Source organism: Talpa europaea (genome assembly GCF_964194135.1).
Source record: "Talpa europaea genome assembly, chromosome: 9".
Taxonomy (NCBI): Eukaryota; Metazoa; Chordata; class Mammalia; order Eulipotyphla; family Talpidae; genus Talpa; species Talpa europaea.
This window is the reverse complement of record NC_140076.1, coordinates 18,288,477-18,310,496: the sequence shown is the minus strand read 5'-3', so window position 1 is coordinate 18,310,496 and position 22,020 is coordinate 18,288,477. Positions and strand designations below refer to the sequence as shown.

At 56.0% G+C, this 22,020-nt stretch overlaps 1 protein-coding gene across 1 annotated transcript in view; it reads left to right on the top strand.

The window, feature by feature from the left end:
* COL16A1 (collagen type XVI alpha 1 chain) overlaps positions 1–19,077 on the top strand; it is a gene marked incomplete at both ends in the record, with an annotated part of 46,154 nt that extends 27,077 nt beyond the window's left edge. The window contains 26 exons of the mRNA XM_084243024.1: positions 61–102; positions 193–279; positions 958–1,002; positions 1,821–1,865; positions 3,515–3,568; positions 4,046–4,099; positions 4,655–4,708; positions 6,194–6,238; positions 6,349–6,402; positions 6,656–6,691; positions 7,040–7,102; positions 9,453–9,524; positions 9,739–9,792; positions 10,352–10,396; positions 10,591–10,635; positions 10,906–10,959; positions 11,375–11,428; positions 13,386–13,436; positions 13,735–13,824; positions 15,197–15,232; positions 15,773–15,817; positions 16,707–16,895; positions 17,211–17,277; positions 17,797–17,973; positions 18,141–18,218; positions 18,875–19,077. Of these exons, the coding sequence (XP_084099150.1) occupies positions 61–102; positions 193–279; positions 958–1,002; positions 1,821–1,865; positions 3,515–3,568; positions 4,046–4,099; positions 4,655–4,708; positions 6,194–6,238; positions 6,349–6,402; positions 6,656–6,691; positions 7,040–7,102; positions 9,453–9,524; positions 9,739–9,792; positions 10,352–10,396; positions 10,591–10,635; positions 10,906–10,959; positions 11,375–11,428; positions 13,386–13,436; positions 13,735–13,824; positions 15,197–15,232; positions 15,773–15,817; positions 16,707–16,895; positions 17,211–17,277; positions 17,797–17,973; positions 18,141–18,218; positions 18,875–19,077 (1,839 nt within the window). The remainder of the gene's footprint in view (positions 1–60; positions 103–192; positions 280–957; positions 1,003–1,820; positions 1,866–3,514; positions 3,569–4,045; positions 4,100–4,654; positions 4,709–6,193; positions 6,239–6,348; positions 6,403–6,655; positions 6,692–7,039; positions 7,103–9,452; positions 9,525–9,738; positions 9,793–10,351; positions 10,397–10,590; positions 10,636–10,905; positions 10,960–11,374; positions 11,429–13,385; positions 13,437–13,734; positions 13,825–15,196; positions 15,233–15,772; positions 15,818–16,706; positions 16,896–17,210; positions 17,278–17,796; positions 17,974–18,140; positions 18,219–18,874) is intronic.
* Between the last annotated feature and the right edge of the window lie 2,943 nt (positions 19,078–22,020).

Genomic DNA, 22,020 nt, shown 5'->3' with positions numbered 1-22,020 from the left:
AGCTGCGTGCAGGGGTGCCCCTGGCCGCCTCCCTGACAGACAGCCTTTCACTGCCCACAGTGCTTCGCCGAGCGGGAGCGCCCAAGAGCGGAGGAGCCCCGGGTGAGTGGGGCCCGCCACCTCTTCTGCCCTGCCCTGAGCTCCATGGGGAGGGCCCTGCTTGCTTACGCCACCATCTCTGCCCTGCTCCAGGGTGACAACAGCGAAGGAGATCCCGGCTGTCCAGGGAGCCCCGGCCTGCCAGGTCCTCCGGGATTGCCTGGCCAGAGAGGAGAGGAGGTGAGACCCTCATCTGGGCAGGGCCCCGAGGGGCTGGTGTGTCTGCTTGAGTGGCCCTCAGTTCCTGGGGGCAGTCTCCCTTCTGCCAGATGTCCTCTTGGGTTCTCTGGTGGCTCTATGTCTCTTGGGAGTCTTTCAGAGGCCTCAGGCCCCCCCAGCACCCCTTTTGCTCTGAACTTATCTGCTGTCCTGGCCACTGGACTTGTGGTTCTGGGTCCCTGGTCCCCATCTCAGCTCTCTGCTCAAATGTTGCATTTTATGTCTGGGGACACTTATCTGACCACCCCCTCCCTGCATCGCACTCATCACCCTCTGACATACTGTGTTCCCTGCATCGAGGGACATACCACAACTATGAGCCCCAACTGAGTGCCAGTGCCTGTTCTATTGGTTGCTGTCCCTCCCTCTGCTGGAATGTACGTGCCTCGAGGCAGGCTTCGTGCGTGTTGTTTATTGCTGTGTTCTCAGCACCTGCACCAGTGCCTGGCACATAACAGCTGCTCAGTAAATGCTAGATGATTGAATGAGCCGAATGAAAGGTTTAACATCAGCTCAACGGTCCTGCTCTGGCTCTTAGTCACCCTCGGTTGATGCTGGTGAACTTGGAGGAAGGCCACAGAGACTCTGGCTCTGTGGGGCCTGAGTCCCTCCATCCATCTCCCCTGGCTTCCTTTGCAGGGCCCACCTGGCATGAGGGGTTCCCCAGGTCCTCCAGGACCCATTGTAAGTATCTGTAGTTTTCTGGCCTGCTTGAGATGCTCTCCGAGGGGGCAGAGTGTCCACGGTATTTGCGGGGACTGTGGACTCCCACGACCGAATCCCTGGAACTTGCCTGCTCCACCCTCATTGCCTGTGTTCCCGCCTGTGCCTCAGGGCGCAGCCTCGCTGCCCCATCCCCATGTCTACATCGGTGGGCAGGACGGCCTAGGCTTCTGGCTCATGGTTGTGGCATGCTGGCCAGGTCTCTCCATGCCCCCGTGACACCGTCCCTACAGGGGCGGGCTCAGCTGGAGCTGCCCTCCGTCCCTCCATAGGGTCATCTCTAGGACCAGTCTCCAAAGCCCCAGCCAGGGGCGGCTGCCCTGGAATTCTCTGTGGTGTTGATATGGCAGGAAATTAGAAGTGACTGGAAGAACTGAACTTACATTTTTTTTTTTTTTTTTTTTTGGAGGAAAAAACTAGCTGGTGGGAGTCATCTCAGAAGCAGGGAGCTGCCCGCCTGAGGCAGGTGGAGGCCAGGTCACAGGCCCCACACGCAGGGTGAAAGAAGCAGCTTCCAGCCTCCACTCCTGCGGGGCATCCAGTTAGACTCGGGGAGTCTTGGGAAGGCTGTCTGACTCGGGGGTGGGGGCTCTTTAGCATCTCTGCTGATGGCAGAATCCTTCTTCCTGGGGCGAGGCGAGGAGCAGATGTCTTCTGGGCCAGGATTTTCAACGAGTCTTTTTACCAGTTGCCTTGAAAATACTCCCACAACCTCCTCTCACCATGACCCCAGCCCTGGACTGTGCTTGTGAGAAGTGACCTGCTGTTTCTCCCACCAGGGCCCCCCAGGTTTTCCTGGTGCTGTTGGCTCCCCCGGATTGCCTGTAAGAACCTAGCGCTGCTTGACCTCCCTTCCCCCGCCAGCCAGGTCTCTGTGGCTTCTGCTTGTCTCCCCGTCATGCCGCGCCTCCCTCCTCCACTGTGTTTGTCGTTGTCCCCTGCAGGCAGGGTAGCTAACGACACAGGTCCCCCGAGGTCCCCACAGCGCGGACATCCTCCCAGGCGCTGACTTCTGCTCATTTTCCCTTCTCCTGCTTTCTCTCTCTCATCTTCTCCCCCCTTCCGTTTCCCTTTCTCTCCCACAATCCCACATCACTCCCCCTAAATCCTCCAGAGCTATTTTACCTTCTTATTTTAAGCTGGTGCCTCTAGGGGCCTCTTTATTCCTCCCTTCTCACTTCTGCCTCCTGCTTCTCCCACCTTTGGTGTTGACTGAAGATTTGCTGAAAGTAGTTCTTGGGGCCCTGCCAGGCGCCTGGCACAGAGCCCGGCAGAGATGCCAGAGCTTTAGGGCTTCACATTGCAGGCTGGCACAGGTCTGCTGCCCCGCTGTTTGGCAGGACCGTCCAGGGCACCCCCGCGATTTAAAAGCAGCCATGCTTGCACCTTCCCATCATCCTAGAGGAAACTCTCGGCTTCCTCCTCTCTCTCTCCTCTTCCTTGGCTCCGGCCCCAGTCTGCTCCAAGACTGGGCACGTGATGCCAGCCAGTTGGGTTTCTGGGTGTCGTGGGGCCCGGCCCTTCTGTGCCCAGGGCCTTGACCTGCTCCTTCCTCCAGGTGTCGTTAATTGCTCTGCCTTCGTCATCGTCATCGTCACAAGTGTGTTTATATCACCCTCGTCCTCACTGTTGCTCCTTCCCGGGTCACGGAAACTAACCTCCCGTGTGTGGGATTTCATGTTCCGCAGCCTGGCTCGCTCCTCCCAGGCCTGGTGATGGAGGCTCAGGGAGCAGGGCCCGGCCTTGTCACAGCTCCATCTGTCCCCAAGTCCCCATCCTGGCCGGACCCTGTCTGTTTCTGCTTGCTTGGGTGGAGGGGCCATCTGTCCGTCTGGCCATCTGTCTCATGCTGTGGAAAGGTTTGGGCGCCATCTCGTGAGGGCACAAGGGAGAAGGAGCAGACATGGCCCCTTAATAGTGTGTGGATCCAGGGTTGGGGTGAGGAGTTGGGGTAGGGGCTAGTGGTTCTGGCTTCGATTGAAATTGATATCCCTTTAACCCTGAGAGTGACAGGGACTGCTCTGTGGGGCGCCCTCCATGCCTCACCCCTCCATCCCCAAGAGAAGATGATCAGGGGCTGGGACGGGGTGGGCCTGCACAGGTAGGTGTGGGGTGTCCGGTGATACCTTTTGGTGGTGAGCATCACTCTGGGAACACTTCTCCTGACAGTTGCCCCTCAGTGGGACCACATGTGTCACCCTCCTGAAGGTGCACCCCAGACAGCCCCTGCCTGAGTGTCCCCTCCCTGGGGGTGGGGGATTCTCCTGAGAGTCACCCATAGGTGGGAGTTTATACTTCTGACAGTTACCCTTTTGGGGTAACCCCCATAGCCACCTTGCTGGGGACACTGGAAGGACTCCCAGCACCTCTACCTCTGCCTGGAATGGGAACAGGAGCTGCAGGGCAGGGGAGGAAACAGGGCCTGGGTGGGGCCCACCCTCCCCTGCAGTTTCTCATGATTTTTCTCTCCAAGGGTCTTCAAGGAGAGAGAGGACTTAGGGGCCTGACGGGAGAGAAAGGAGAACAGGTGAGAGGAAGCGGCAGGGGGTGGGCATGGGTGAAGGTCTGGGGGATGGCGGCCGCCACCGGAAGATGGAAGGTGGCTCTTTCTCTGAAGTTCTACCTCTCAGCCCTGCTGCCCTTCACCCTGAGGGTCCTCACATACCTTCAGGACCTCTGTGTGCCCCACCTCCTTGTCAGGGGTGCCTACCCCTTCCAGGGCCTCTCCCTGGTTCTCGGTGTCCTCTGTTCTGGGCCTTCATGGGCCCTGCCCTGAGGGTCCTGGGCAGGCTGTGCTTGTCCCCAGTCCCAGGCCTGTGGCGGGAGTCACAAGCAAGGGAGCCTGGGCCTTGCGGAAATGACCCACAGCGGGGCTGCACTGGGGTGGTGGGGATGGCACCTGCTGAATGGCCCCTCCCGTGTTCTGCCTCTGGCCACACTTCTGCCCAGAGAGGGGGAAACAAACATTTGGGGGCTGGTCCATGCTGTACACCTTTCTTTACAGGGTCCTCCAGGGCAGTCTGGCTACCCAGGTGCCATGGGGCCCCCAGGACTGCCTGTGAGTAAGGGGATGCTGGCTCTGGGGCTACAGGGTCTTGGGGGTGGTCAGGGCAGCACAGGGCTTGGGCAGTGCTCCCCGGGCTTGGGCAGTGCTCCCCGGGCACCCTCCTTCCAGGCTTTTCAGCCTGTGGCTCTGCTGGGTTGTGCAGGAAGATCCCCAGTTATAACCCCCCTGGTAGTATGGGTGGGCCCCAAAGCAGAGGTGTCTCTGTTTTGGGCGCCTGCTATAGTCACTGTACATCAAGGGTCAGATTCTCAGAGCACTCTGAGAGGCCCAGGCTCCGGGGGGACTGAGGTCTGCCTCCTGGGGGGGTGGGGGATTGGAGACAGTGCCCACGTGTCACCACACACAGAGGCCTGCCAAGCCGGTGGGTGTGCTCCTGCTGTGCACTGCGGGCCTCGGTGGTGGGAGCCACAGCCGCCCACCTCCCGCTCCCCAGCAGCGCCCTCAGGGCTGTCTCTTCTGGATGCCAGCTGCAGTCTCCGCCCCTCACATTACCGCTGTGACTGGCGGGCCACTGGGCTAATCCCCTTCTCTTTGCTGGCTTGTCAGGGCATCAAGGGGGAACGCGGCTACACAGGGCCCTCAGGAGAGAAGGGAGAATCGGTGAGTCTGAGCTGCGGGCGGGGAGGAGGGTTTCAAATGGAGTCGGCCTCTGCCGCCTCCACGCTGCTGACTAGAGATTTGCCAGCAGCCTGTGAAGGGGGGGCATGACCCCTGCTTCTCTGCCCCCTGAGCCGCCCCAGCTGTGTCTCAAGTAGTTCGTGCAGGCTGGTGCTGCAGAGGCGGAGGCTGCGAGGAGGAGAATCGCAGCAGGTTGCACGGAGGCAGGCTAGCCAGGATGTCAGGGGAAGGGGCCAGTCAGCAGCAGGACAGCATCACCCCCTGCAAGGGCAGTGGGCGGGGGCTGGCCTGGGAGAGCTGGCCTGGGGCTCCAGCTCAGGTTCCCTACGGCCAGGCCTGTCCTGGGCGAGCCCAGAGTCACCTTTGCAAAGTCAGCCTTGGCCAGGCCCCTGCCATGCCGGACCCTGGCTGTTACCAGATGAGGACACTGAGAATCCTCCAGGTGGCGAGGTAGTGAGTTGGGGTAGAGCCTGAACTTGAACCCAAATCTATTGTGACAAACTCTTAAGCCCTAGTCTAGTATCCCCTCACAGGTGTCAGGAAGGTCCCGGTGGGATGCAGCCATCCCCGTTGTGCATCCATTCAGTAACAAATATTTCTCGTGGGTGCCAGGCTCTGTTCTGAGGGCGCTGTGTAAGATCAAACAAGTAACTGCACACCTTGTCCTCATGGAGCTCACATTCCAGTGGGGGAGGCAGGTAACACACATGTAAATAAGCACATGGGATTATGGGAGAAAAGACTGTTGGAGAAAGTAGAGTGGGTAGGGGGCTGGGCTGATTTGCAGGATGTCCTTAGGTAGAGGGGAGACCACTCTGGGGAGGTGGTGTTTGAGCTGAGACCTGAACAGGGGTCAGGGGGCCACATGTTAGCTCTACTGGGAAATTTAGGGGGAGATGCTAGGGGTGGGGCCACCATGGGGATAACTTCACATCATCTAATGATTTGGTAAGATTTCAAGAGACCTAGAAGGGGTGGGGGAATGGTAGGCATTCTAGGTAAAAGGGATAGGTGTGCAAAGGCCCAGGGGTAGGGCTGCATAGAGTGTTTGGGAAATAGTGGTTGGACCAAGCAAGGGGAAGATAAGAAAAGGAAAGGAAAGTGAAGTAGGAAGAGCAGTTAGTTGGTGGCAACTGGCAGGACGCCTCAAACCTAGCATTGGTGGCAGTGCACCCCATTCACTTGGAGCCACGGGAAGTTTCGGAGCAGGAGGGCATTATTTGCGCTGTGCTGCAGGAAGAGAATATGGCAGCCATTACTGGCTGGACTGGTGAGAGCTAGGAGTTGGCAGGGCGAGTTAAGAGGCTGGTTCAGTTTCTCAGGCAAGAGAGGAGAAGCCTGAGAGGGGGAGGAGTCCTGGTGGCTTAGCAGGGTGTCTCACCACGTCCCCCACCTCGACTCTGCCCAGCCCCTGATCGCCCATCTCCCCCAGTCAGAGTAACTGGTCTTGCTCCTTTGTCTCCCCAGGGCCCACCAGGATCCGAAGGCCTCCCAGGTTCTCCAGGTCCAGCAGTGAGTAAAGGAGGGGCAGGGTCATGTGGACACTGAACTCCCGGTCTTGGCCCTGCCTGGGGGTCTTAAAGCAGATTATTGAGTTCCAGCTACACTTTCTATGATGACAGGGTCCCCGAGGAGAGCGAGGACCCCAAGGGAACTCGGGTGAGAAGGGCGACCAGGTGAGTGACCACCAGGACCCAGCTTGCTATTGTGATGACAGTGGATGGTCGTGTGGGGGACCCAACCCCTGCCCCCCCATCTTTGAGTCGTCACCTTTCTCCTCATGCCCAGAGCCTCATCTGGTGGCCATCTTGGGCAAAGGGAAGGGAAGGTCCCATGGCTGGAGTGAAGGTCCTGTCACTCTTTCCACCTGGGGAGCCAGGCAGGAAAGGGGGGGCAGCACAGCAAACTGTCCCTTGTTTCTTCCCTTAGGGATTTCAAGGCCAGCCAGGCTTTCCAGGCCCACCGGTGAGTGAAGACACAAAGCCAGCTCTGTCTTGTGTGACCCCATTCAGGAGGGGCAGGCTTGACCAGGCCAGCCTGGAAAAGGATGGACCTGGGGGGGGGGGTAGGGAAGAGGCACCTGAGGGACAGCCTGGGTGGCCAGGCCTAATTCCAGGAGCCAAGACCTGGAAATCAGGGCCTCCTGGGTGGGCTCCAGCCCAGTAGTTCAGCCAGATGGAATTCTCCTGGGTGGTGTTTCTAGAAAGTCAAAATGCATCCTGTTAGCAAAATGAAGCACATGCAGGAGGAAGTGGAAAGGGAACTCCCTCTCCAAGCCCACTTTCATCCCTGCCTGCTCCTTTGTTGATATAGGGTCTCCCTGGATTCCCAGGCAAAGTTGGAGCACCTGGCCCACCCGGCCCCCAAGCGGAGAAGGTGAGCAAGGCCCCGAGTTGGGCATGGTCACAGATCTGTGCCATGCCGCCCCCAAGCACCTGCCCCAGCCCTTGCATCAGGCCTTAGGGGAATTGAGGACTGACTCAGTCACGTCAAGGATGGAGAGTGAGACCTCCAGGGTGAGCCAGCCACAGGGACCTGGTGCCATTCCTGCCTAGGAATGGCAGCTGAGCCCAGGATTCCCATTGGCCTCTGTGCAGGGAAGTTGCTTCCTGTTGGGAGATGGGGAAAGGCAGGGTGGCAGGGGAGGAGACAGGTGGGAGTAGCTAGAGGTGGGTGATGGGAATGCCCAGGCCAGCCTCTTCCCCTCAAGGGGAGGCCAGCCATTGAGGAAAGGAGGGCAGCACTGGGCACCTGAGGCCGGCCAGCAGGAGCTTCTCTGGGGAGTGTTTGCCTCCTGTTTCTGACAATAGTAGAAAGAAACCAACCAGCCCAGAGGGTGTTGGCCCCTGGGAAGTCATGCTCAGGTTGTCCCCAAGGGCCAAGCCAGGGCAGCTGTGACAAGGCGGGGAAGAAGCAGCAAGTCACTACCCCTGCATTTGACTTGATAAGCTGTGGAGACTACTCTGCCCTGGCCTGGGGATGGCATCCCTGACTCAGTCCAAACTCTGGACCCCAGATGTAAGAGAGTGGTGTAAGAGGCTCCAAGGTTGACTTCTGGATTTGGGGTATGGGGGGAATATGGCATAGGGAGAGGTGGGCAGGAGGCCTGTGGCCTCACAGGAGCACTTCCCTCTGGAAGCACAGAGCACAGCCTCTCAGAGCCGGAAAGCCCTCACAGAAGGCCATCTTGGCCTAACTTACCACTGTTCAGGGGAGGAACTGAGGTGCGAGAGGCTCAGGACATCTCAGGATTGTACAGAGAGAGCTGCAGAGCTGAAACATCCCTCTCAACCCAGAGAAGCCCCCCGGCCTCTTGCTGCCTCCCCAGTCAGCGCCTGTTGGCTGGGGTTGAGGCAGCAGTGGGCGCCAACTCCTTTCCTTCTTTGTTGGGGACCCGTGGGCAGTCCCTGAACCCTCTGCCAGCCCTCTACCCCAGGGCTGCCTGCTGTCCTTAGGCCTGTCATTGAGGAGAATCCCAAACCTCTGGCCAGGGGTTGTCCAGCCTCCCTGTGGGGCTGACATTTCCTGGGGCTGTGCTGACCCCACCTGGTAGCTGGTGGCATTGCATTGCCACCCAGTGCTTTTCCCCCTTGCTGGGTCTCTAGCAAGTCACTGGTCCAGGGAAGCCACCCTCTCCACCCCAGGATGAACACAGCAGCCCTCCTCATCAATGTGCCTGCCTGCCCTCACTTCTCCAGTACACACTCTAGTTTGCAGATCTGTCATCACTCCATTGTTTAACCATCAGTCGCTCCCCAGTGCCTATTACAGTGGGTTTCAGACTTTATGTTGCAGTCCCCAAGCCTTTTATTCCCCCACACAAAAGCTCATGTGAACCCTCAATCTAGAGACAGATGTAAGTGGAGCTGCTCTGGATAAGGCAAGCAGAGGGGTCCTGGAGTCCCACCCTCTGAGCCCCACTTCCTGTCCCTAGCTCTAAGGTTCCTTTGGGACCCCCCAGGGCTCTGAGAAGTGCAGTTTGAAAACCACACGTATGTCTGGTCATGTTTAAGACGATGTTCAGGGCCTCCAGTCAGACTCTCAACTTCTCTGGCTCTGTCCCCCGCCCCATCTCCCTTACCTCTAACCATCACAGGGCTCCCCAGACATCCAGCTAGGCTAGCCACAAGGCCACTGCCTTACCTTTATCCTCCCTCCCGCATGCCCCTCCCTCCTCCTCCACCCTCAGAGTCTCCATCTGGAGACACTCCTGTGACCCCTATCCTGACCCAGCCAGAGTGAGCCGCTCCCACTCTGAACCCCCGGGGCCCCGTAACTCACACAGGGCATGTGGGCCGATGCATTGCCCATGATCATGGGGAGCCTGTGGACAGCCAGCTCCTTGAGGACAGGGCCACCCTTTTCTCATCTGGGGGAGTCAGAGCACACGTCGTGCCGAGCGCCTTGTTAGGCCTGATGTGAAATGAATGCACCTTCAGTGAGCACACACACTCCTGAGCGCCTGCCATGCCCACCCCAGGGCAGCCCTGAGGAAGAGGCTGGACCCAAGGGCCTTGTCCTTCCTCAGGGGCAGTGCAGGGAAGGGACTGCTTTGCATATGAAGACAGAGCCTCTTGGGGAGTGCCGTGTGGATGCATCCAGCTAAGCCACGACAGAACAGGGGCAGAAGTCAGCTGTCCTTACCTCCAGGGTCCCCAGAGCTGGTGGCCCAGACTGTGGCACCAGGGTGGGGCAAGCTCTGCTGACTTTGTTGGCTCATTTCCAGGGCAGTGAAGGAGTTCGAGGCCCATCAGGCCTGCCTGGTCCCCCTGGGCCACCAGGACCTCCAGGGATCCAGGTGAGTGTGTGCCCGCTGAGCCCAATGGGAGTGCAGAGGGGTGTGTGTGTGTGTGTGTGTGTGTGTGTGTGTGTGCATGCACACACACATGTGCGTGCACCTGTGTATGTTTGGTAGGAGGTGAGGATTGTATAAGGGGGAGGTGGTTGGTCTGGTCTCCCCTCTCCTGGGACTCCAGCACAGACATGCAGAAATGCTGATTTCCTGTTTCCAGGGCCCAGCTGGCCTGGATGGTCTGGATGGGAAGGATGGCAAACCTGGCATGAGGGTGAGATGATGGGCCCAGAAATGCACCCCCTTCTTCTCGTCCAAAAGCCAAAGTCAAGGGAACCCTGATGAAAGCAGCTAAAGTGCCCTTCCATACCTTCCCTCAGTCTGCATCTCCCACACCCCACCTCCCTGCTGGCCCCAGAACCCCTTGGTTTCCCACTTCTCCTGGTGCCCCTACCATTTTGGATGAGCGGGGCCTCACCCAAGGCAGGACAGGGAATCCAGGCAACGCAGGAGACCAGGCTAGGTGTCGGGAAGAGCAGGATGCACATGGGGAGCGGGTTGAACCTGGGGATTATGGCAAAGGGCAGAACATCAAAGTCAACCCTCTTCTGTGCCCTGAAGGAAAACTGAGGCCCAGCAAGGGTGCAGGATTCACTCAGGGTTCACAGGGAGTCAGCAGCTGAACCCCACTTTGATTCTCCCTTCTTCCCCAAGTGACATCCTTCCAACCTGGGAGACTGGGGGAGGGGCTGGGGAAAGGGAGCCAGTGGTGGATGAGTTGGGCGTAACCTAGGTAGAGCTCATGTCTCAATGGCCCTGGTCTCATTTCTTAGGGGGACCCTGGTCCTGCTGGCCCACCTGGACTCATGGGACCCCCGGTAAGTTAAGTGGCAGGAAGCACCTGGGAGCTCGGGTGTCCCAAGCACAGCAGGTGCAGGCAGCCCCTGCCACACTTCCTGTGGCCCATGTCATGGCTTGGGATGGCTTTGATTTGTTTAACCTGAAGAAGGAGGTGTGGGAAGAGGCCTCTGCTTGAGGCAAGGGCAGGACAGTTCCCTGCTTTTTCTTCCAGGGCTTCAAGGGCAAAACAGGACACCCTGGCCTCCCAGGACCGAAGGTAAGGACCTGGTGCCTTCTGCCAAGCAATTTCCTCAGATCTCCCGGAGGCCTGGCACCAGGCAGAGGTGGCAGCCTAACCAGAGGAAGCATGCAGCCTGATGTGTGGCTGAGATGCCACCCCAACATTTAAAAGCCTCCAGGGGTCACCATCTCCCAGCCTGAGGGCATCAGAGGGGCAGATGGCAGGACCCCTCTGATGTGGAGTCCACTGGACTGGGGGGATCCCAGTGGACATGTGCTGAATTCCAGTCACCCCTGTCTCTTGTAGGGTGACTGTGGAAAACAAGGCCCCCCTGGCAGCAGTGGCCGACCAGGAGCAGAGGTGAGGGCTAGGGGTGGGTAGCTTTGGTTTCTGCTGTGTCTGGGACCACTTCTCTTGCTTAGTGACAAAGTGGCGGCCTTTTCTCCTTGGCCTCCTGGGAATTCTGGTGGAGATTATACCCAACACTGTCCGTCTTGACCTTCCCTCCTTTAAGTTGTAACTGGACCCCTCCTGCAGGCTGATGGGTCACTCACCTAAAGGGCAGGGCCTGGCCTTCTCAGGCTGGGGTGCTGCTTTCCCTTCCTAATGCTCACTGTCAGGGCTGGTCCCTCCGGCCTGGCAAGTCTGGGGGGTCGGGGGCTCTACTTGTTCCTCTGACCCTGGCCATCCTGCCTTCTCTGCTCAGCCCTCCCACCTAACAGACCATGAGTGTCAATCTCTTGCTGGTCTTTCTTCCTTTTTCTGGCCCCTGCAGGGCGAGCCTGGTGCCATGGGACCCCAGGGAAGACCCGGCCCCCCTGGCCATGTTGTGAGTTCAACTGTTCCCACCTCTGCCTCCTTCTGAGTTAGGACTCAGCGGGGGCCGGGTGGTGGGCAAGCTGGCGATGACCTGCAAGAGCTGGCACAGGAGCACCCCCGCCACGAAGAACTGGCTATGATGGGCTTTGCACTCACCCCATCCAGTGGTTCCAGGCTTTTTGCCATTTTCTTATTTTCTGGCGCTTTTGAGTTTACTGATCACACAAAGATCATTCAGTTATCTAATAAATAATTGTGGAGCACCTGCTCCGTGCCAGGCGCAGTGCCAAGCACTGGGCTAAGGCAGTGAGTGAGCTAGAGCAGGTCCCTGGGTTCCAGGGCTTCCAGGCAGACACAATAAACAAATTAAGGTGGAGGCATCAGGCAGTGATGGGCTGTTACCAGGAGAGATGGGAGGCAGCTTTGGAGGAGGCTTCCCTGGAGAAGCGGCATTGGACCAGGCCTCAGTGGCAGAAAGGAGCGGCTGTCTCTGCAGTCTGGGGCAGTGGGTGGGGTAGGTGGACACAGCCAAGGCAAAAAGCATAAGCAGGGAGGGCTGGGTGTGTTTGGGGATCCCGAGGTCAGTGCTGCGGGAGGGGGGGGCTTGTGAAGGGTGTGAGTAGGGCTGGGAGGCTGACCACGGTGCAGACTTCAGAGGCAGGGTACCTTGGAGGTGGGGGACTGGGGGCTCTAGTGGAAGCAGATGAGCTGGGTAGCAGTGGGTGGATCTGACCCATGCTTGGAGGTAGAGGTCACACTAACCACCTGGATGGGAGGGGCGGGGGCAGCAGAGAGGACTCAGGACGATGGCGCCGTTTGGCTTGGGCAGCTGGATACGTGGGTGGTGTATTTACTGAGACAGAGCATCTCGGAGAGGATATTAACTAAGCAATGACGAATTTTCCATCTACTTTACTCATTAGTAACAGAGACGACTGCCAATGGGTGCTTTTGATCAGTGTGGGGGCCCTGAGTTGTAGGGCTCCAGGGAAGAGAGAACACACTGGTATTTTCTTACAGCCCCATTGTGGTGGCTGGGAATGTTAACTATCTTTCATCACCCAAATAAGGAACACTCAGGTCTTCCTCGCTGTGTTTATGGATCTCAGGAGTCCAGAAGCCCTGGACTGGGGCCCTCAGGTCTGGTCCAGTCCGCTTCGGGTTACAGATGAAAAGAGTCACATGCTGAGGACTGTGTCCCCACTGGGCGGGGGGGTGAGATGAGGGGGTGCAGGGCTGCTCCTCTCACCTCTGTCCCTCCAGCACAGCCCCCTGCTATGAGCCAGGCCCAGTGCTGGGCATTCCTTCTCCAGAAGACCTGGGATTAGTAGAACAGAGTCTTCTAGAACTTTCCATCTGGGAGTGCCCTGAGGTTGAGATGTAGCTCTGGCCTGAGATCTGGCATTTGACTGTGCCTCAGAGGTGAGGCTGTGGATAGCTGGGGAGGATTCAGACACAGCCAGGCCAGGCAGGTGGATGCACCTGTGGGTTTGTGTCTCACTGCCCTCCAGTGGCTTGGAAGGGTGTGGGAAGAGAGGGAGCAGGAGCCCAGGGGGGCCTAAGTGCCAAGCTTATACCTTAACCCAGTGTACGCTAGGGTTGGCGCTGAGCCCCTTCCTCTGACCTGCTGCTCAGATCCCCAGCTCCTGATCTTTATCTCTCAGAACAGAAGGAGGGGAGCCCCTGGTAATTAACTCCCTTGGGCCACTGCCCTATGCTCTTGGCCTCTTGACCATGGCTCCCAGACCACCCCCTCAGCAGAGCCCCAGATGTGCCTCTCACTATGCCAGGCGCGAGGGCCTATGCCCTCCAGGATCCGGCCCTCAGCTCTGCACAAATCTGTCAGAAACCCAGGTGCGAGACCAGAGGGGAGGGAGGATTTAAGGATGAGAACGGAGCAGCTGACGTCCCTCTGCCTCCTGGGGCCTGGTGCTTCTTTCCTCCCCACTGACTTCGTCACTCCTTAGGGGCCACCAGGACCTCCAGGCCAGCCGGGCCCAGCAGGGCTCTCTGCGGTGGTGAGTGACATGCTTCCCTCGTCCCTCTCTCCCAGGCGTCCTTCCAGAGGGAATCGGGGCTGGTGCAGAGAACAGTTTGTCCCCATCCTCCTCCCTCCCTAGCACCAGAGAGCTCCCCAACAAGCAAGAGGTGACAGTCTTCAGAGAGGCTGGACACTGCTGCTGGTCCCAGCCCCATGCTTAGGCAGAGCTGTCCCCCTGCAGGGGGTAGGCTCAGGCCTGGAGGATATGGCATATGATGGGAGGTCTGCCTATGTGGGGTTCACTTTTCCCTCACTAACACCCCCCTTTTCTCTAGGGCTTGAAAGGAGACCGGGGAGCCACTGGAGAGAGGGGCCTTTTAGGCCTTCCAGGCCAGCCTGGCCCACCTGGACACCCTGGCCCCCCGGTAAGACCACCCTCCTGCAGCACAGCCCTGAGAGGACCAGTGCTTTGTCAGCTGAGTGCAGCCCCGCATGCCTGGGCTCTGGGGAAGGGCAGGCTGTTAGTATGGACAGAGCAGCCCCGAGCTCACGCTGAGAATCCCTTCATACGGGGGAGCAGAGAGCAGCCCTGGGCCCAGCTGCTCCAGATGCATACCTGGCCACTGCCCCCCACCACCAGCCAGCGCCACTAGGTGTCAGAGAGGAGACTTGGCCCTGTTTCCTCCCCCTTCCCCAGGGAGCTTGTTGGTAAGCACAGAAAAGTCTGTAAATGTCAGGAACCAGAAACGCGGGACTTTTACTGTCGCTTTCTCAGCAACTCGGGAATCGCTCCTCAGTCTCACTAATGTTTAACACTAAGAGCTGTGACATATTGGTCACTGATGAATGCCAAAGAGTGAACCAAGTGTGACATTTTGTCACTTAATCTGCACCACGACCTTACTGAGTAGGTTTGATGGTCCGCAAGGCCCAGTGGGCTGTTCATGACACGCCGCTGGTGGGCAGAGCGCATGTCTCTGCTCAACTCCTCTTCCAAAGGCCCCAGGCAACAGGCTGCACCAGGGGGAATGGATTGCCAGTCTCCTGCGGGAGAGAGATGGGGGTGCTGAGCAGGAACCCCTGGGTCAGGGGGCTTTCCACCACAGCCTGCTTTCTTCTTGGAGCAGTGGCAACGGCCTGGGGCTGGTGGCCTGCAAAGGGGTGGATGAGTCCAGCCAGTGCAGGGGTGATGGATGACTCAGCCCATCCGCGGGGAAGGCCCAGTCTCGCCTCCTACTCAGGTTTCTACAATGAACCCTAAGCAGCCCCTTCAAGCCTCAGTGTCCCCTGCTTATAGCCCAGGAGCCTCCGGCCTGGGATGAGCCTGCCAGCTGTGCAATCACAGCTTCCTCCTCCTGGCATCCCACCAGCACCGTGCTGGGTTAGGAGACACCTCTCCTGTCTGGGGGAGGGAGCAGACTCAGGCTCACCCTGGCTAATTTCTGGACGCTCAACCCAGACAGAGGTTCACAGTTTATGCCTCCTCTGGGCAAACATTGAACATACATGCAGAGGAGTGTGTGAGATGCCAGGATCTCAAGCAAAGGGCAAGGCAGGTACAGTGTGCTCTTCCCAGTAGAGCTGGAGTGGGAGGGTTACAGGAGCTTCCATGTGGGGCCCTGGGGCCAGGCTGGGGTGTGGGGTGGGCGTTTAAGTTTCCATGACCTGAGAGTGTCAGAGCAGAAGGGGAGGTTCTTGGCTTCTTGGTGGAGCAGGGGGGCTGGTGGCCTGGTGCCCAGGCAAGCGGGTGCCGCCAGCTGGGTGACTCGCATCACATCTCCATCACTCTCTCCTCAGGGTGAGCCTGGAGCGGACGGCGCAGCTGGCAAAGAGGTACTGTTGTGCTGTGCTGCTTCTTTTCCCTTGGAGAAGCGTCTTGCTCCTTGCCTCCCCCTCCCCAAACCCCTCCATTCATTCAGTAAGCGTTCCCTGAATGCACAGATGATCTCTGGACAGACACCCAGAAGACTGTGCCCCTATCCTCTGGGGAGGGGAGCTGGGGACTAAGGGACCAGGATTTGAGCAAAACTGTCTTCACTATTTTTTTTAACCATGTACTTGTTGAAAAAGAGCCAATAATAATAAACTCCAAACATTTCCAGGCCACCTGCTCTTGCGGGGCCATCCAGTACACTAGACTGGCCCTTTTATTCTCACTTCTCACCTCTTTTTGTCTGTGACCAGGGACCCAACCAACATGATCACACAAGGCAAGGCCCGAGGGGACATGACTTCCCCTTCCAGCTGTCGTGCTCACACACAGCCCAGCAGGACATGGCCCAGAGCCTCCGGAAGATGGTCCTCCTTGGTGCCTCCCCAGGATGGCTTGGAGGTCCCTCCCAGACTTAACCTCTGACTTTTGCTTTCCTTCAGGGGCCTCCTGGAAAACAGGGACTCTATGGACCTCCTGGCCCAAAGGTGAGTGGGCACTGGTGGATCTGAGAGGAGAAGCCTGTGAGTTGGCTAAGCCTAGCTGCTGACTTCAGTGGTGGAGAGGAGATCCAGGAAGTCCAGTGGGCAGAGAGAGAGTGGACAGACCTCGGGCAAGCTCATCTCTAAACGTCTTACACGGGGCTGATCCTGGGAACTTAGCTCTGGTTGGGAGAATGGAAATGCACTTGATTCACTCATTGGTGGGTTGATTGATTGGCTCCTTCTACAACCCTCTGCTTGATCTTGCTTATATTCCAGGTGCTCTGTCCCAGGCTTGGCTGAACAGAGGTCCCTGAACAATAGGGTTCATTAAGTCCAGTCACACAGTAGAGTATGGGGAAAAAACCCACAAAACTAGACACAGCACTGTGGGAGCAGAGGGGAGAAACACCCAATTCAGCCTGGGAGTTAGAGAAGCGGGACGAAGAACAGAAGCATTTCTGCTGAGTAGGAGGAGTGCCCTGGGAGGGGGGAGCGCTCACAGGGAGGGAGGAACTGAGTAAGAGAACTGCAACCAGGGAGGTCTGGCTGGAGCTGCAAGGGCAGGGCTATGAGGCTGGAGAGGATGTGATCAGGGCTACATGGTAAGTGATCCTGAATGCCTGGCCAGGGAATTAGGCCTTTATCCTGAAAGCAGTTTGGCTCCATCGGAATCTTCTAAGCAGGAGTAACACCAGGAGAACTGTCTTTTAAAAGGACCATTCTGGGGGCAGTGAGAAGAGGCAAGCTGTCAGGAGGCTTTGACCACAGTCCAGAAGGAGATTCTGGGGTGGGTATGGGGGGGTGATGGAGAGAAAAGGGCAGACTGCTGTGATTATCATGAGGTTGATTGGACAGTTCTCGACAATGCTGGACTGACTTCCTTTTCTTGTAGGGTGATCCTGGGCCTTCAGGACAGAAGGGCCAAGCAGGAGAGAAGGGACGAGCTGGCAGTCCTGGTGGGCTTGGCAAGAGTGGCTCCATGGGGCCTGTTGGGCCGCCAGGTCCTGCAGGAGAGAGGGGCCACCCTGGATCTCCGGGCCCTGCAGGGAGCCCCGGATTACCCGGGGTGCCTGGCTCCATGGTAAGGGGGAGGCTGTCTCATAAGCAGGCATGTGGGAGGAGCATGGACATTTTAGAAGCTACTGCTGACACTGCCGAAACGAGCCTGACTCCTTTATGGATGGCTTTTCACCTGTGTGTGTGGTGAAATGGGGGGGCCCTCTTTCCCCTAAAATGTACTGATGTACAAAATATATTATACCATTCCAGAGGAGTTAGGACACTGGGTTAAGTGTCTGCCCTCCTCCCCATCCTTTATTTCCATAAAGTCTATTCCCAGAGGGAGGGCACCAGGCTGGGAAGTTTAATTGAGGCAGGTTTTCTTCTCTTTCCTTAGGGAGACATGGTGAATTATGATGAAATCAAGAGGTTCATCAGACAAGAGATCACTAAAATGTTTGATGGTAATTGCCAGACGGCTGGGTGACAGTGGGTGCTGTTTGTCCCTCCCAGCTGCTTCTCCGCCCCACCCTGGCCTCCTTTTCAAACTCCTCCCGACTCACCCCTGCTCCCGCCCACTTACAGGCTTCTGTTCAAGTAGACTTCAGACCTTCCTGGTCACCTGTTCTGTTCAGAGATAAAATGATTCCCTCCTGCCCTCCCCGAGCCCCCACTGGAACAAAGGAGACAGACAAGAAAATTGATATCAAACGAGTCTGCATGGAGTGAGCTCTAAATAGAGGGGCGAGCAGCATCTGTAAGATGGCTGGTGTGGCTTATAAGCTTTCTTCCTGTTCACCTGTTCCTCCAACACCGCTGTGCTAGGGACGGGGGTAAACACAGACCCTGTCCTGAAGGGGTCAGACACCTTGCTTGGGAAGTCGACCTTGAAATGCTGTGTCAGACTGGTAGCCTGTCTGCAGCAGCTGCAGTCATTCTGGGTCCCCAGGGCACCCTGTGACTGTCCCTGTCCTCTCTCACAGAGAGGATGGCTTACTACACCTCCAGGATGCAGTTCCCCATGGAGATGGCAGCATCTCCTGGACGACCAGGGCCGCCAGGAAAGGATGGTGCTCCGGGCCGGCCAGGCGCTCCCGGGTCACCTGGACTCCCTGGTCAAATTGGCAGAGAAGGACGGCAGGGCTTGCCAGGAATGAGAGGTAACTCTGGGCTCTTGTTCCCAACGTGCATGTATAGCTCTTCAGAGCAAACATGAGTATTGCAGGGGCCTGATGTGTATATATTCGCATGTGTGTATGTTCAAATAATCCGACTGGGTATGTCATTCTGCTCAGGGATGGGACTTATTTTATTTCTTTTGTTCCAGGAATGCCCGGTACCAAAGGTGAAAAGGGGGACATTGGCGTTGGCATTGCAGGAGAAAATGGTCTCCCTGGCCCCCCAGGTAGGAAAAGCCAATATATCAGGCCATGCGTGTAGAATAGCTCAGCCCCCTTTTATTGTGGACCTTCCACAGTATTGCTGGGTAGAACCTCAAATAACAATAGACCTATCAAACAACGTTATAGCTAATGCCACTGTATGTAAGACCCTGTGCTGGGGTGTGTGCAGGGGGAGTGGGAGTCTTAATTGGGGTGAACAGCCTATGGTGGAAGAGAGTCGAATGTAGAGAGGCCAGTTCAAATCTTGCTCAACATCTTACCAGCTGGAAGACCTGGTTGAGGTCACCGAAGCCAGGCTGTGTAGCCTAAACCAGAGCCCAACAACCCGGTTCTGGCTCCACTTCATCATCTCCACATGTACCACCGCTCGAGCCTGTGTCCTCCTCTCCAAAAATGAGATAATAGTTCCTTTCACACTGAGCTGTTGAGATGATTCAATGAATGATGCATTAAAAAGCACTCGCCTCGCGCCTGGCACATGGAAACTCTCAATAAAATGAGCCAGTATTATCACTGCCCTTATGAAATTAATGTCAGAATCAGATGAGGTCTTCAGGATAACATGTGACTGGAGGAATAGTAATCAAATGTAGGGTCTAATCTCTTCCCCTGGGATCTGTGCCTCCTGACTTTCCTTCTCTGATTCTTCCCTCTCTAGGTCCTCAGGGTCCTCCAGGGTATGGCAAGATGGGTGCCACTGGGCCAATGGGCCAGCAAGGCATCCCTGGCATCCCCGGCCCCCCAGGCCCCATGGGCCAGCCGGGCAAGGCTGGCCACTGTACCCCCTCTGACTGCTTTGGGGCCATGCCAGTGGAGCAGCAGTACCCACCCATGAAAAGCATGAAGGGGCCTTTTGGCTGAAGTCACCATCTCCGTTAGATGAAGGACCCGTTGGGAACACATGGCTAAAAGTTACAGGACTCTGTGATGGGTTGTGAATGTTTTAATTTTTTAATTGCTGTTAATATTTTTTTATTGATAAATAAACAAACAAAACTACCTGCAATCCCACTTCCAGTGGGGTTTCTCTGGTGCTGCAGCTGCATCTCCCTGTCATCTTGCTTTTGTCTTTTGGTTCTTGAGTAAAAAAAAAAAACAAAACCCAAAACGGGCATTTCCTTCATTGTCTGTGGTCAACCACTGCAGTTAAGGGATGTTGCTCTACGGGGGTTCCTAACTCAGCTCGCCTTTCCGGATGCTTCTGGGTCATCCTTGGCCCTGGGGAACTTGTGTCTTGTTCTCCACAGCACATTTTTCAACATCAGAAGAGTGGCTCCACCCTGAATCTCCTGAAGAGTGAGCCAAAAGCCAGTTTGGAGACCCCACTTCGGTCTCATAAAGGCCCCTCCCTACTTGTCTCCCTATAGATGGAGACCCCCAGTGTTTGGGATCCCCCCTGCTGCCTTCACTTCTCATGCGTGACCCGAAGCCAGGTTGCACCTCAGGAAATGCCACCCAGCTGCTGCAGTGCATCCATCTGTCTGCCTGCATGCGGCCTCCCGTGCTGCTCCAGTAATTCTGTGATGAGAAAACCTGTGCAAATAGGAGAGAGACAGACTCCAGCCCTGGCCTAGGCGACCAGGGAATGCTTCTCGGGAAATGAGATGGAACCTTCTGCCTGTACCAATGCACAGTGCTGTCACCAGCCCTCCTGAACTGCAAATGGCATCTTTGGCTGTTCAGGCTAATCTAGCATGGGTGATGTTTCCTGTGCCTCAGCCTAGGCCTTCAGAAATGGCTTGTACTAAGGCGGTCCTGGGCAAGCCACCATCAGGTCTCAGCTCGTGGTCCAGAGTCCTGGAGCTTGATGATCTATCTGCTGTCACTGTTTCTGTATGTTAAAGGGTAGGAAGGAGCAGGGAGGAGATGAAAATTGACTGTTACAACCTTGAGCTTTCTGTTTCTCTACTTTTCAAATCTCTTGTCCTGATAGGCTGGCTGCCCTGTGAGAAAGCAACAGGACACAACCAGAGGGACTTCCAAAGAAAGCCTTTTTACTGGTCCCAGCTTTCTGGAAAGTTTATTTAAGTTGGATAAACTTCAAAAGGCTTGTAGATCAGGCTCAAAAATGTACCCCGAGTCCAGATGCTTATCCAAACTGCCTGAAGCCTTCAAACTGGCTGTCAAATCTCTCCAGAGCTGCCATTTCCAGCACAGTTCTGAAAATCCTCTCTCTGTTTGGGACCCAAAATATCAGGAGGCCAGAAACTTTGGATGGCTTTTCAGAAACGTTGCCCTGTTTATTTCCATGCCAGGAGCAAAAGTGTGCAGGTGGCCAGAGGAATGAGATCAGGCAGGCTCAGGGACCTGCCCGAGTATCTCACATGATGTTTTTGGATAAAGGAGGAGTCAATTCTTATTTTATCTCTCACCAGCCATTCTAACATCAAATGTTAAAAAGCAAATGCATCATCTCTGTATTGAAGTAGCAGCCAGTTCTGGACAGATGCTAAAGTGCTCCCACTGGAAGTCCAGCTTCCACCTCCAACCCAGCCTGTGCAGTGCTCGCTGACGATGGGCGTCATGATAAGGAGCAGACTGGCATGAGTAGAAAGCAAGAGAAGTGAGGACCAGCTGTTGAATAGAGCAGGTTGGCTTTGAAGGCCAGTGAGGAAAATCGTTCGAGGAAACATCAGACTCACCCACTTTGAGGCCACCAGGGAATTCATCCTTACAGAGTAAATGATGCTTTCTTCACTTTTCTTCCTGAGTCAAGTTCATGCTACTCTTTGGGGATTCTACGACAGGCTAGGTTTAAGCTTTCATGATTTGAGCACTTGTCTCTCTGGAGTTGAAATTGCCGTATTTTCTTGGACCATGAAGAACCAGATGGGAAGCTGAATTTTATAGTCTCTTCTGTTACTGTGGTCAGCCAAAAAAAAAAAAAAAAAAACCACACAGAGATTTTGCTGGTAAGTTCAGGAGCTGGCTAAGCTGGCGAGGAAGGGAGGAGGGCATCAAGTCTTTCCCTCCTTCTCAGCAGCTTTTTCTTATTTCCGCCCTATTAATCTTCAATCTTTATTCCTTAGTCTAGTCCAGGCTTTTAAGGCAACACACAGATCATACAGATTGGCAAAGTCTAACTTGATGAATCCATTTTCTCTCTTTACTTTGTGCCAGGAACTGTACTAGGCTCTAGGGAATCAGAGACAAACTAGACAGATGTGGTCCCTGCCTCTGTGGTGTCTATGGGGAGAGCAGAGAGTTAAAGAAGCAATTACAATGAAGTGTAATGAAGTTACAATGAAGATGGGGTGGTTCCAGGTGTCAGGGGAGCACCAGACTGAGGACCTGACCTTGCCTGGATAAAGATGGATGTAGGCAGAAGATACAGCATGTACCAAGGTCCAGACAGGATTGAGTGCAGCAAGCTGAGCCATGGGAGACCTGCAGTGTGGTTGGAAGGCAGATCGTGAGCTGGGGAGACTGGGAAATAAGGAGGGTCTTGTATGAAGGCGTGCTGAGACAAGTTTGTCTAATTTTAAGTTCACTAATAGCAGAGTGAAGAATGAATTGGAGGTTCCTTATTTTGAGTAACCCTGTGGTCTATAAGATGGAGAAAAGGCAGCTGTATGTTTATTCTGCAAAGAAAACCCCCCAATTTGGTGCCTTCTGGAATCTAAATCTGCCTTTTCCCCCTGTTGCCAGAACTGAACAGAATCTATTTAGATTCTTTCTTCCCTTGTGGTCTGTTAACCTCCTACAAGACTAGACCTTTCTGTTGTCCTGAACAGGCTATGAGAACACAATTTATTGAGGTGCTCTCCTCACAGTGTGATCCCATCACCAAGGGGAGTCTGTCCA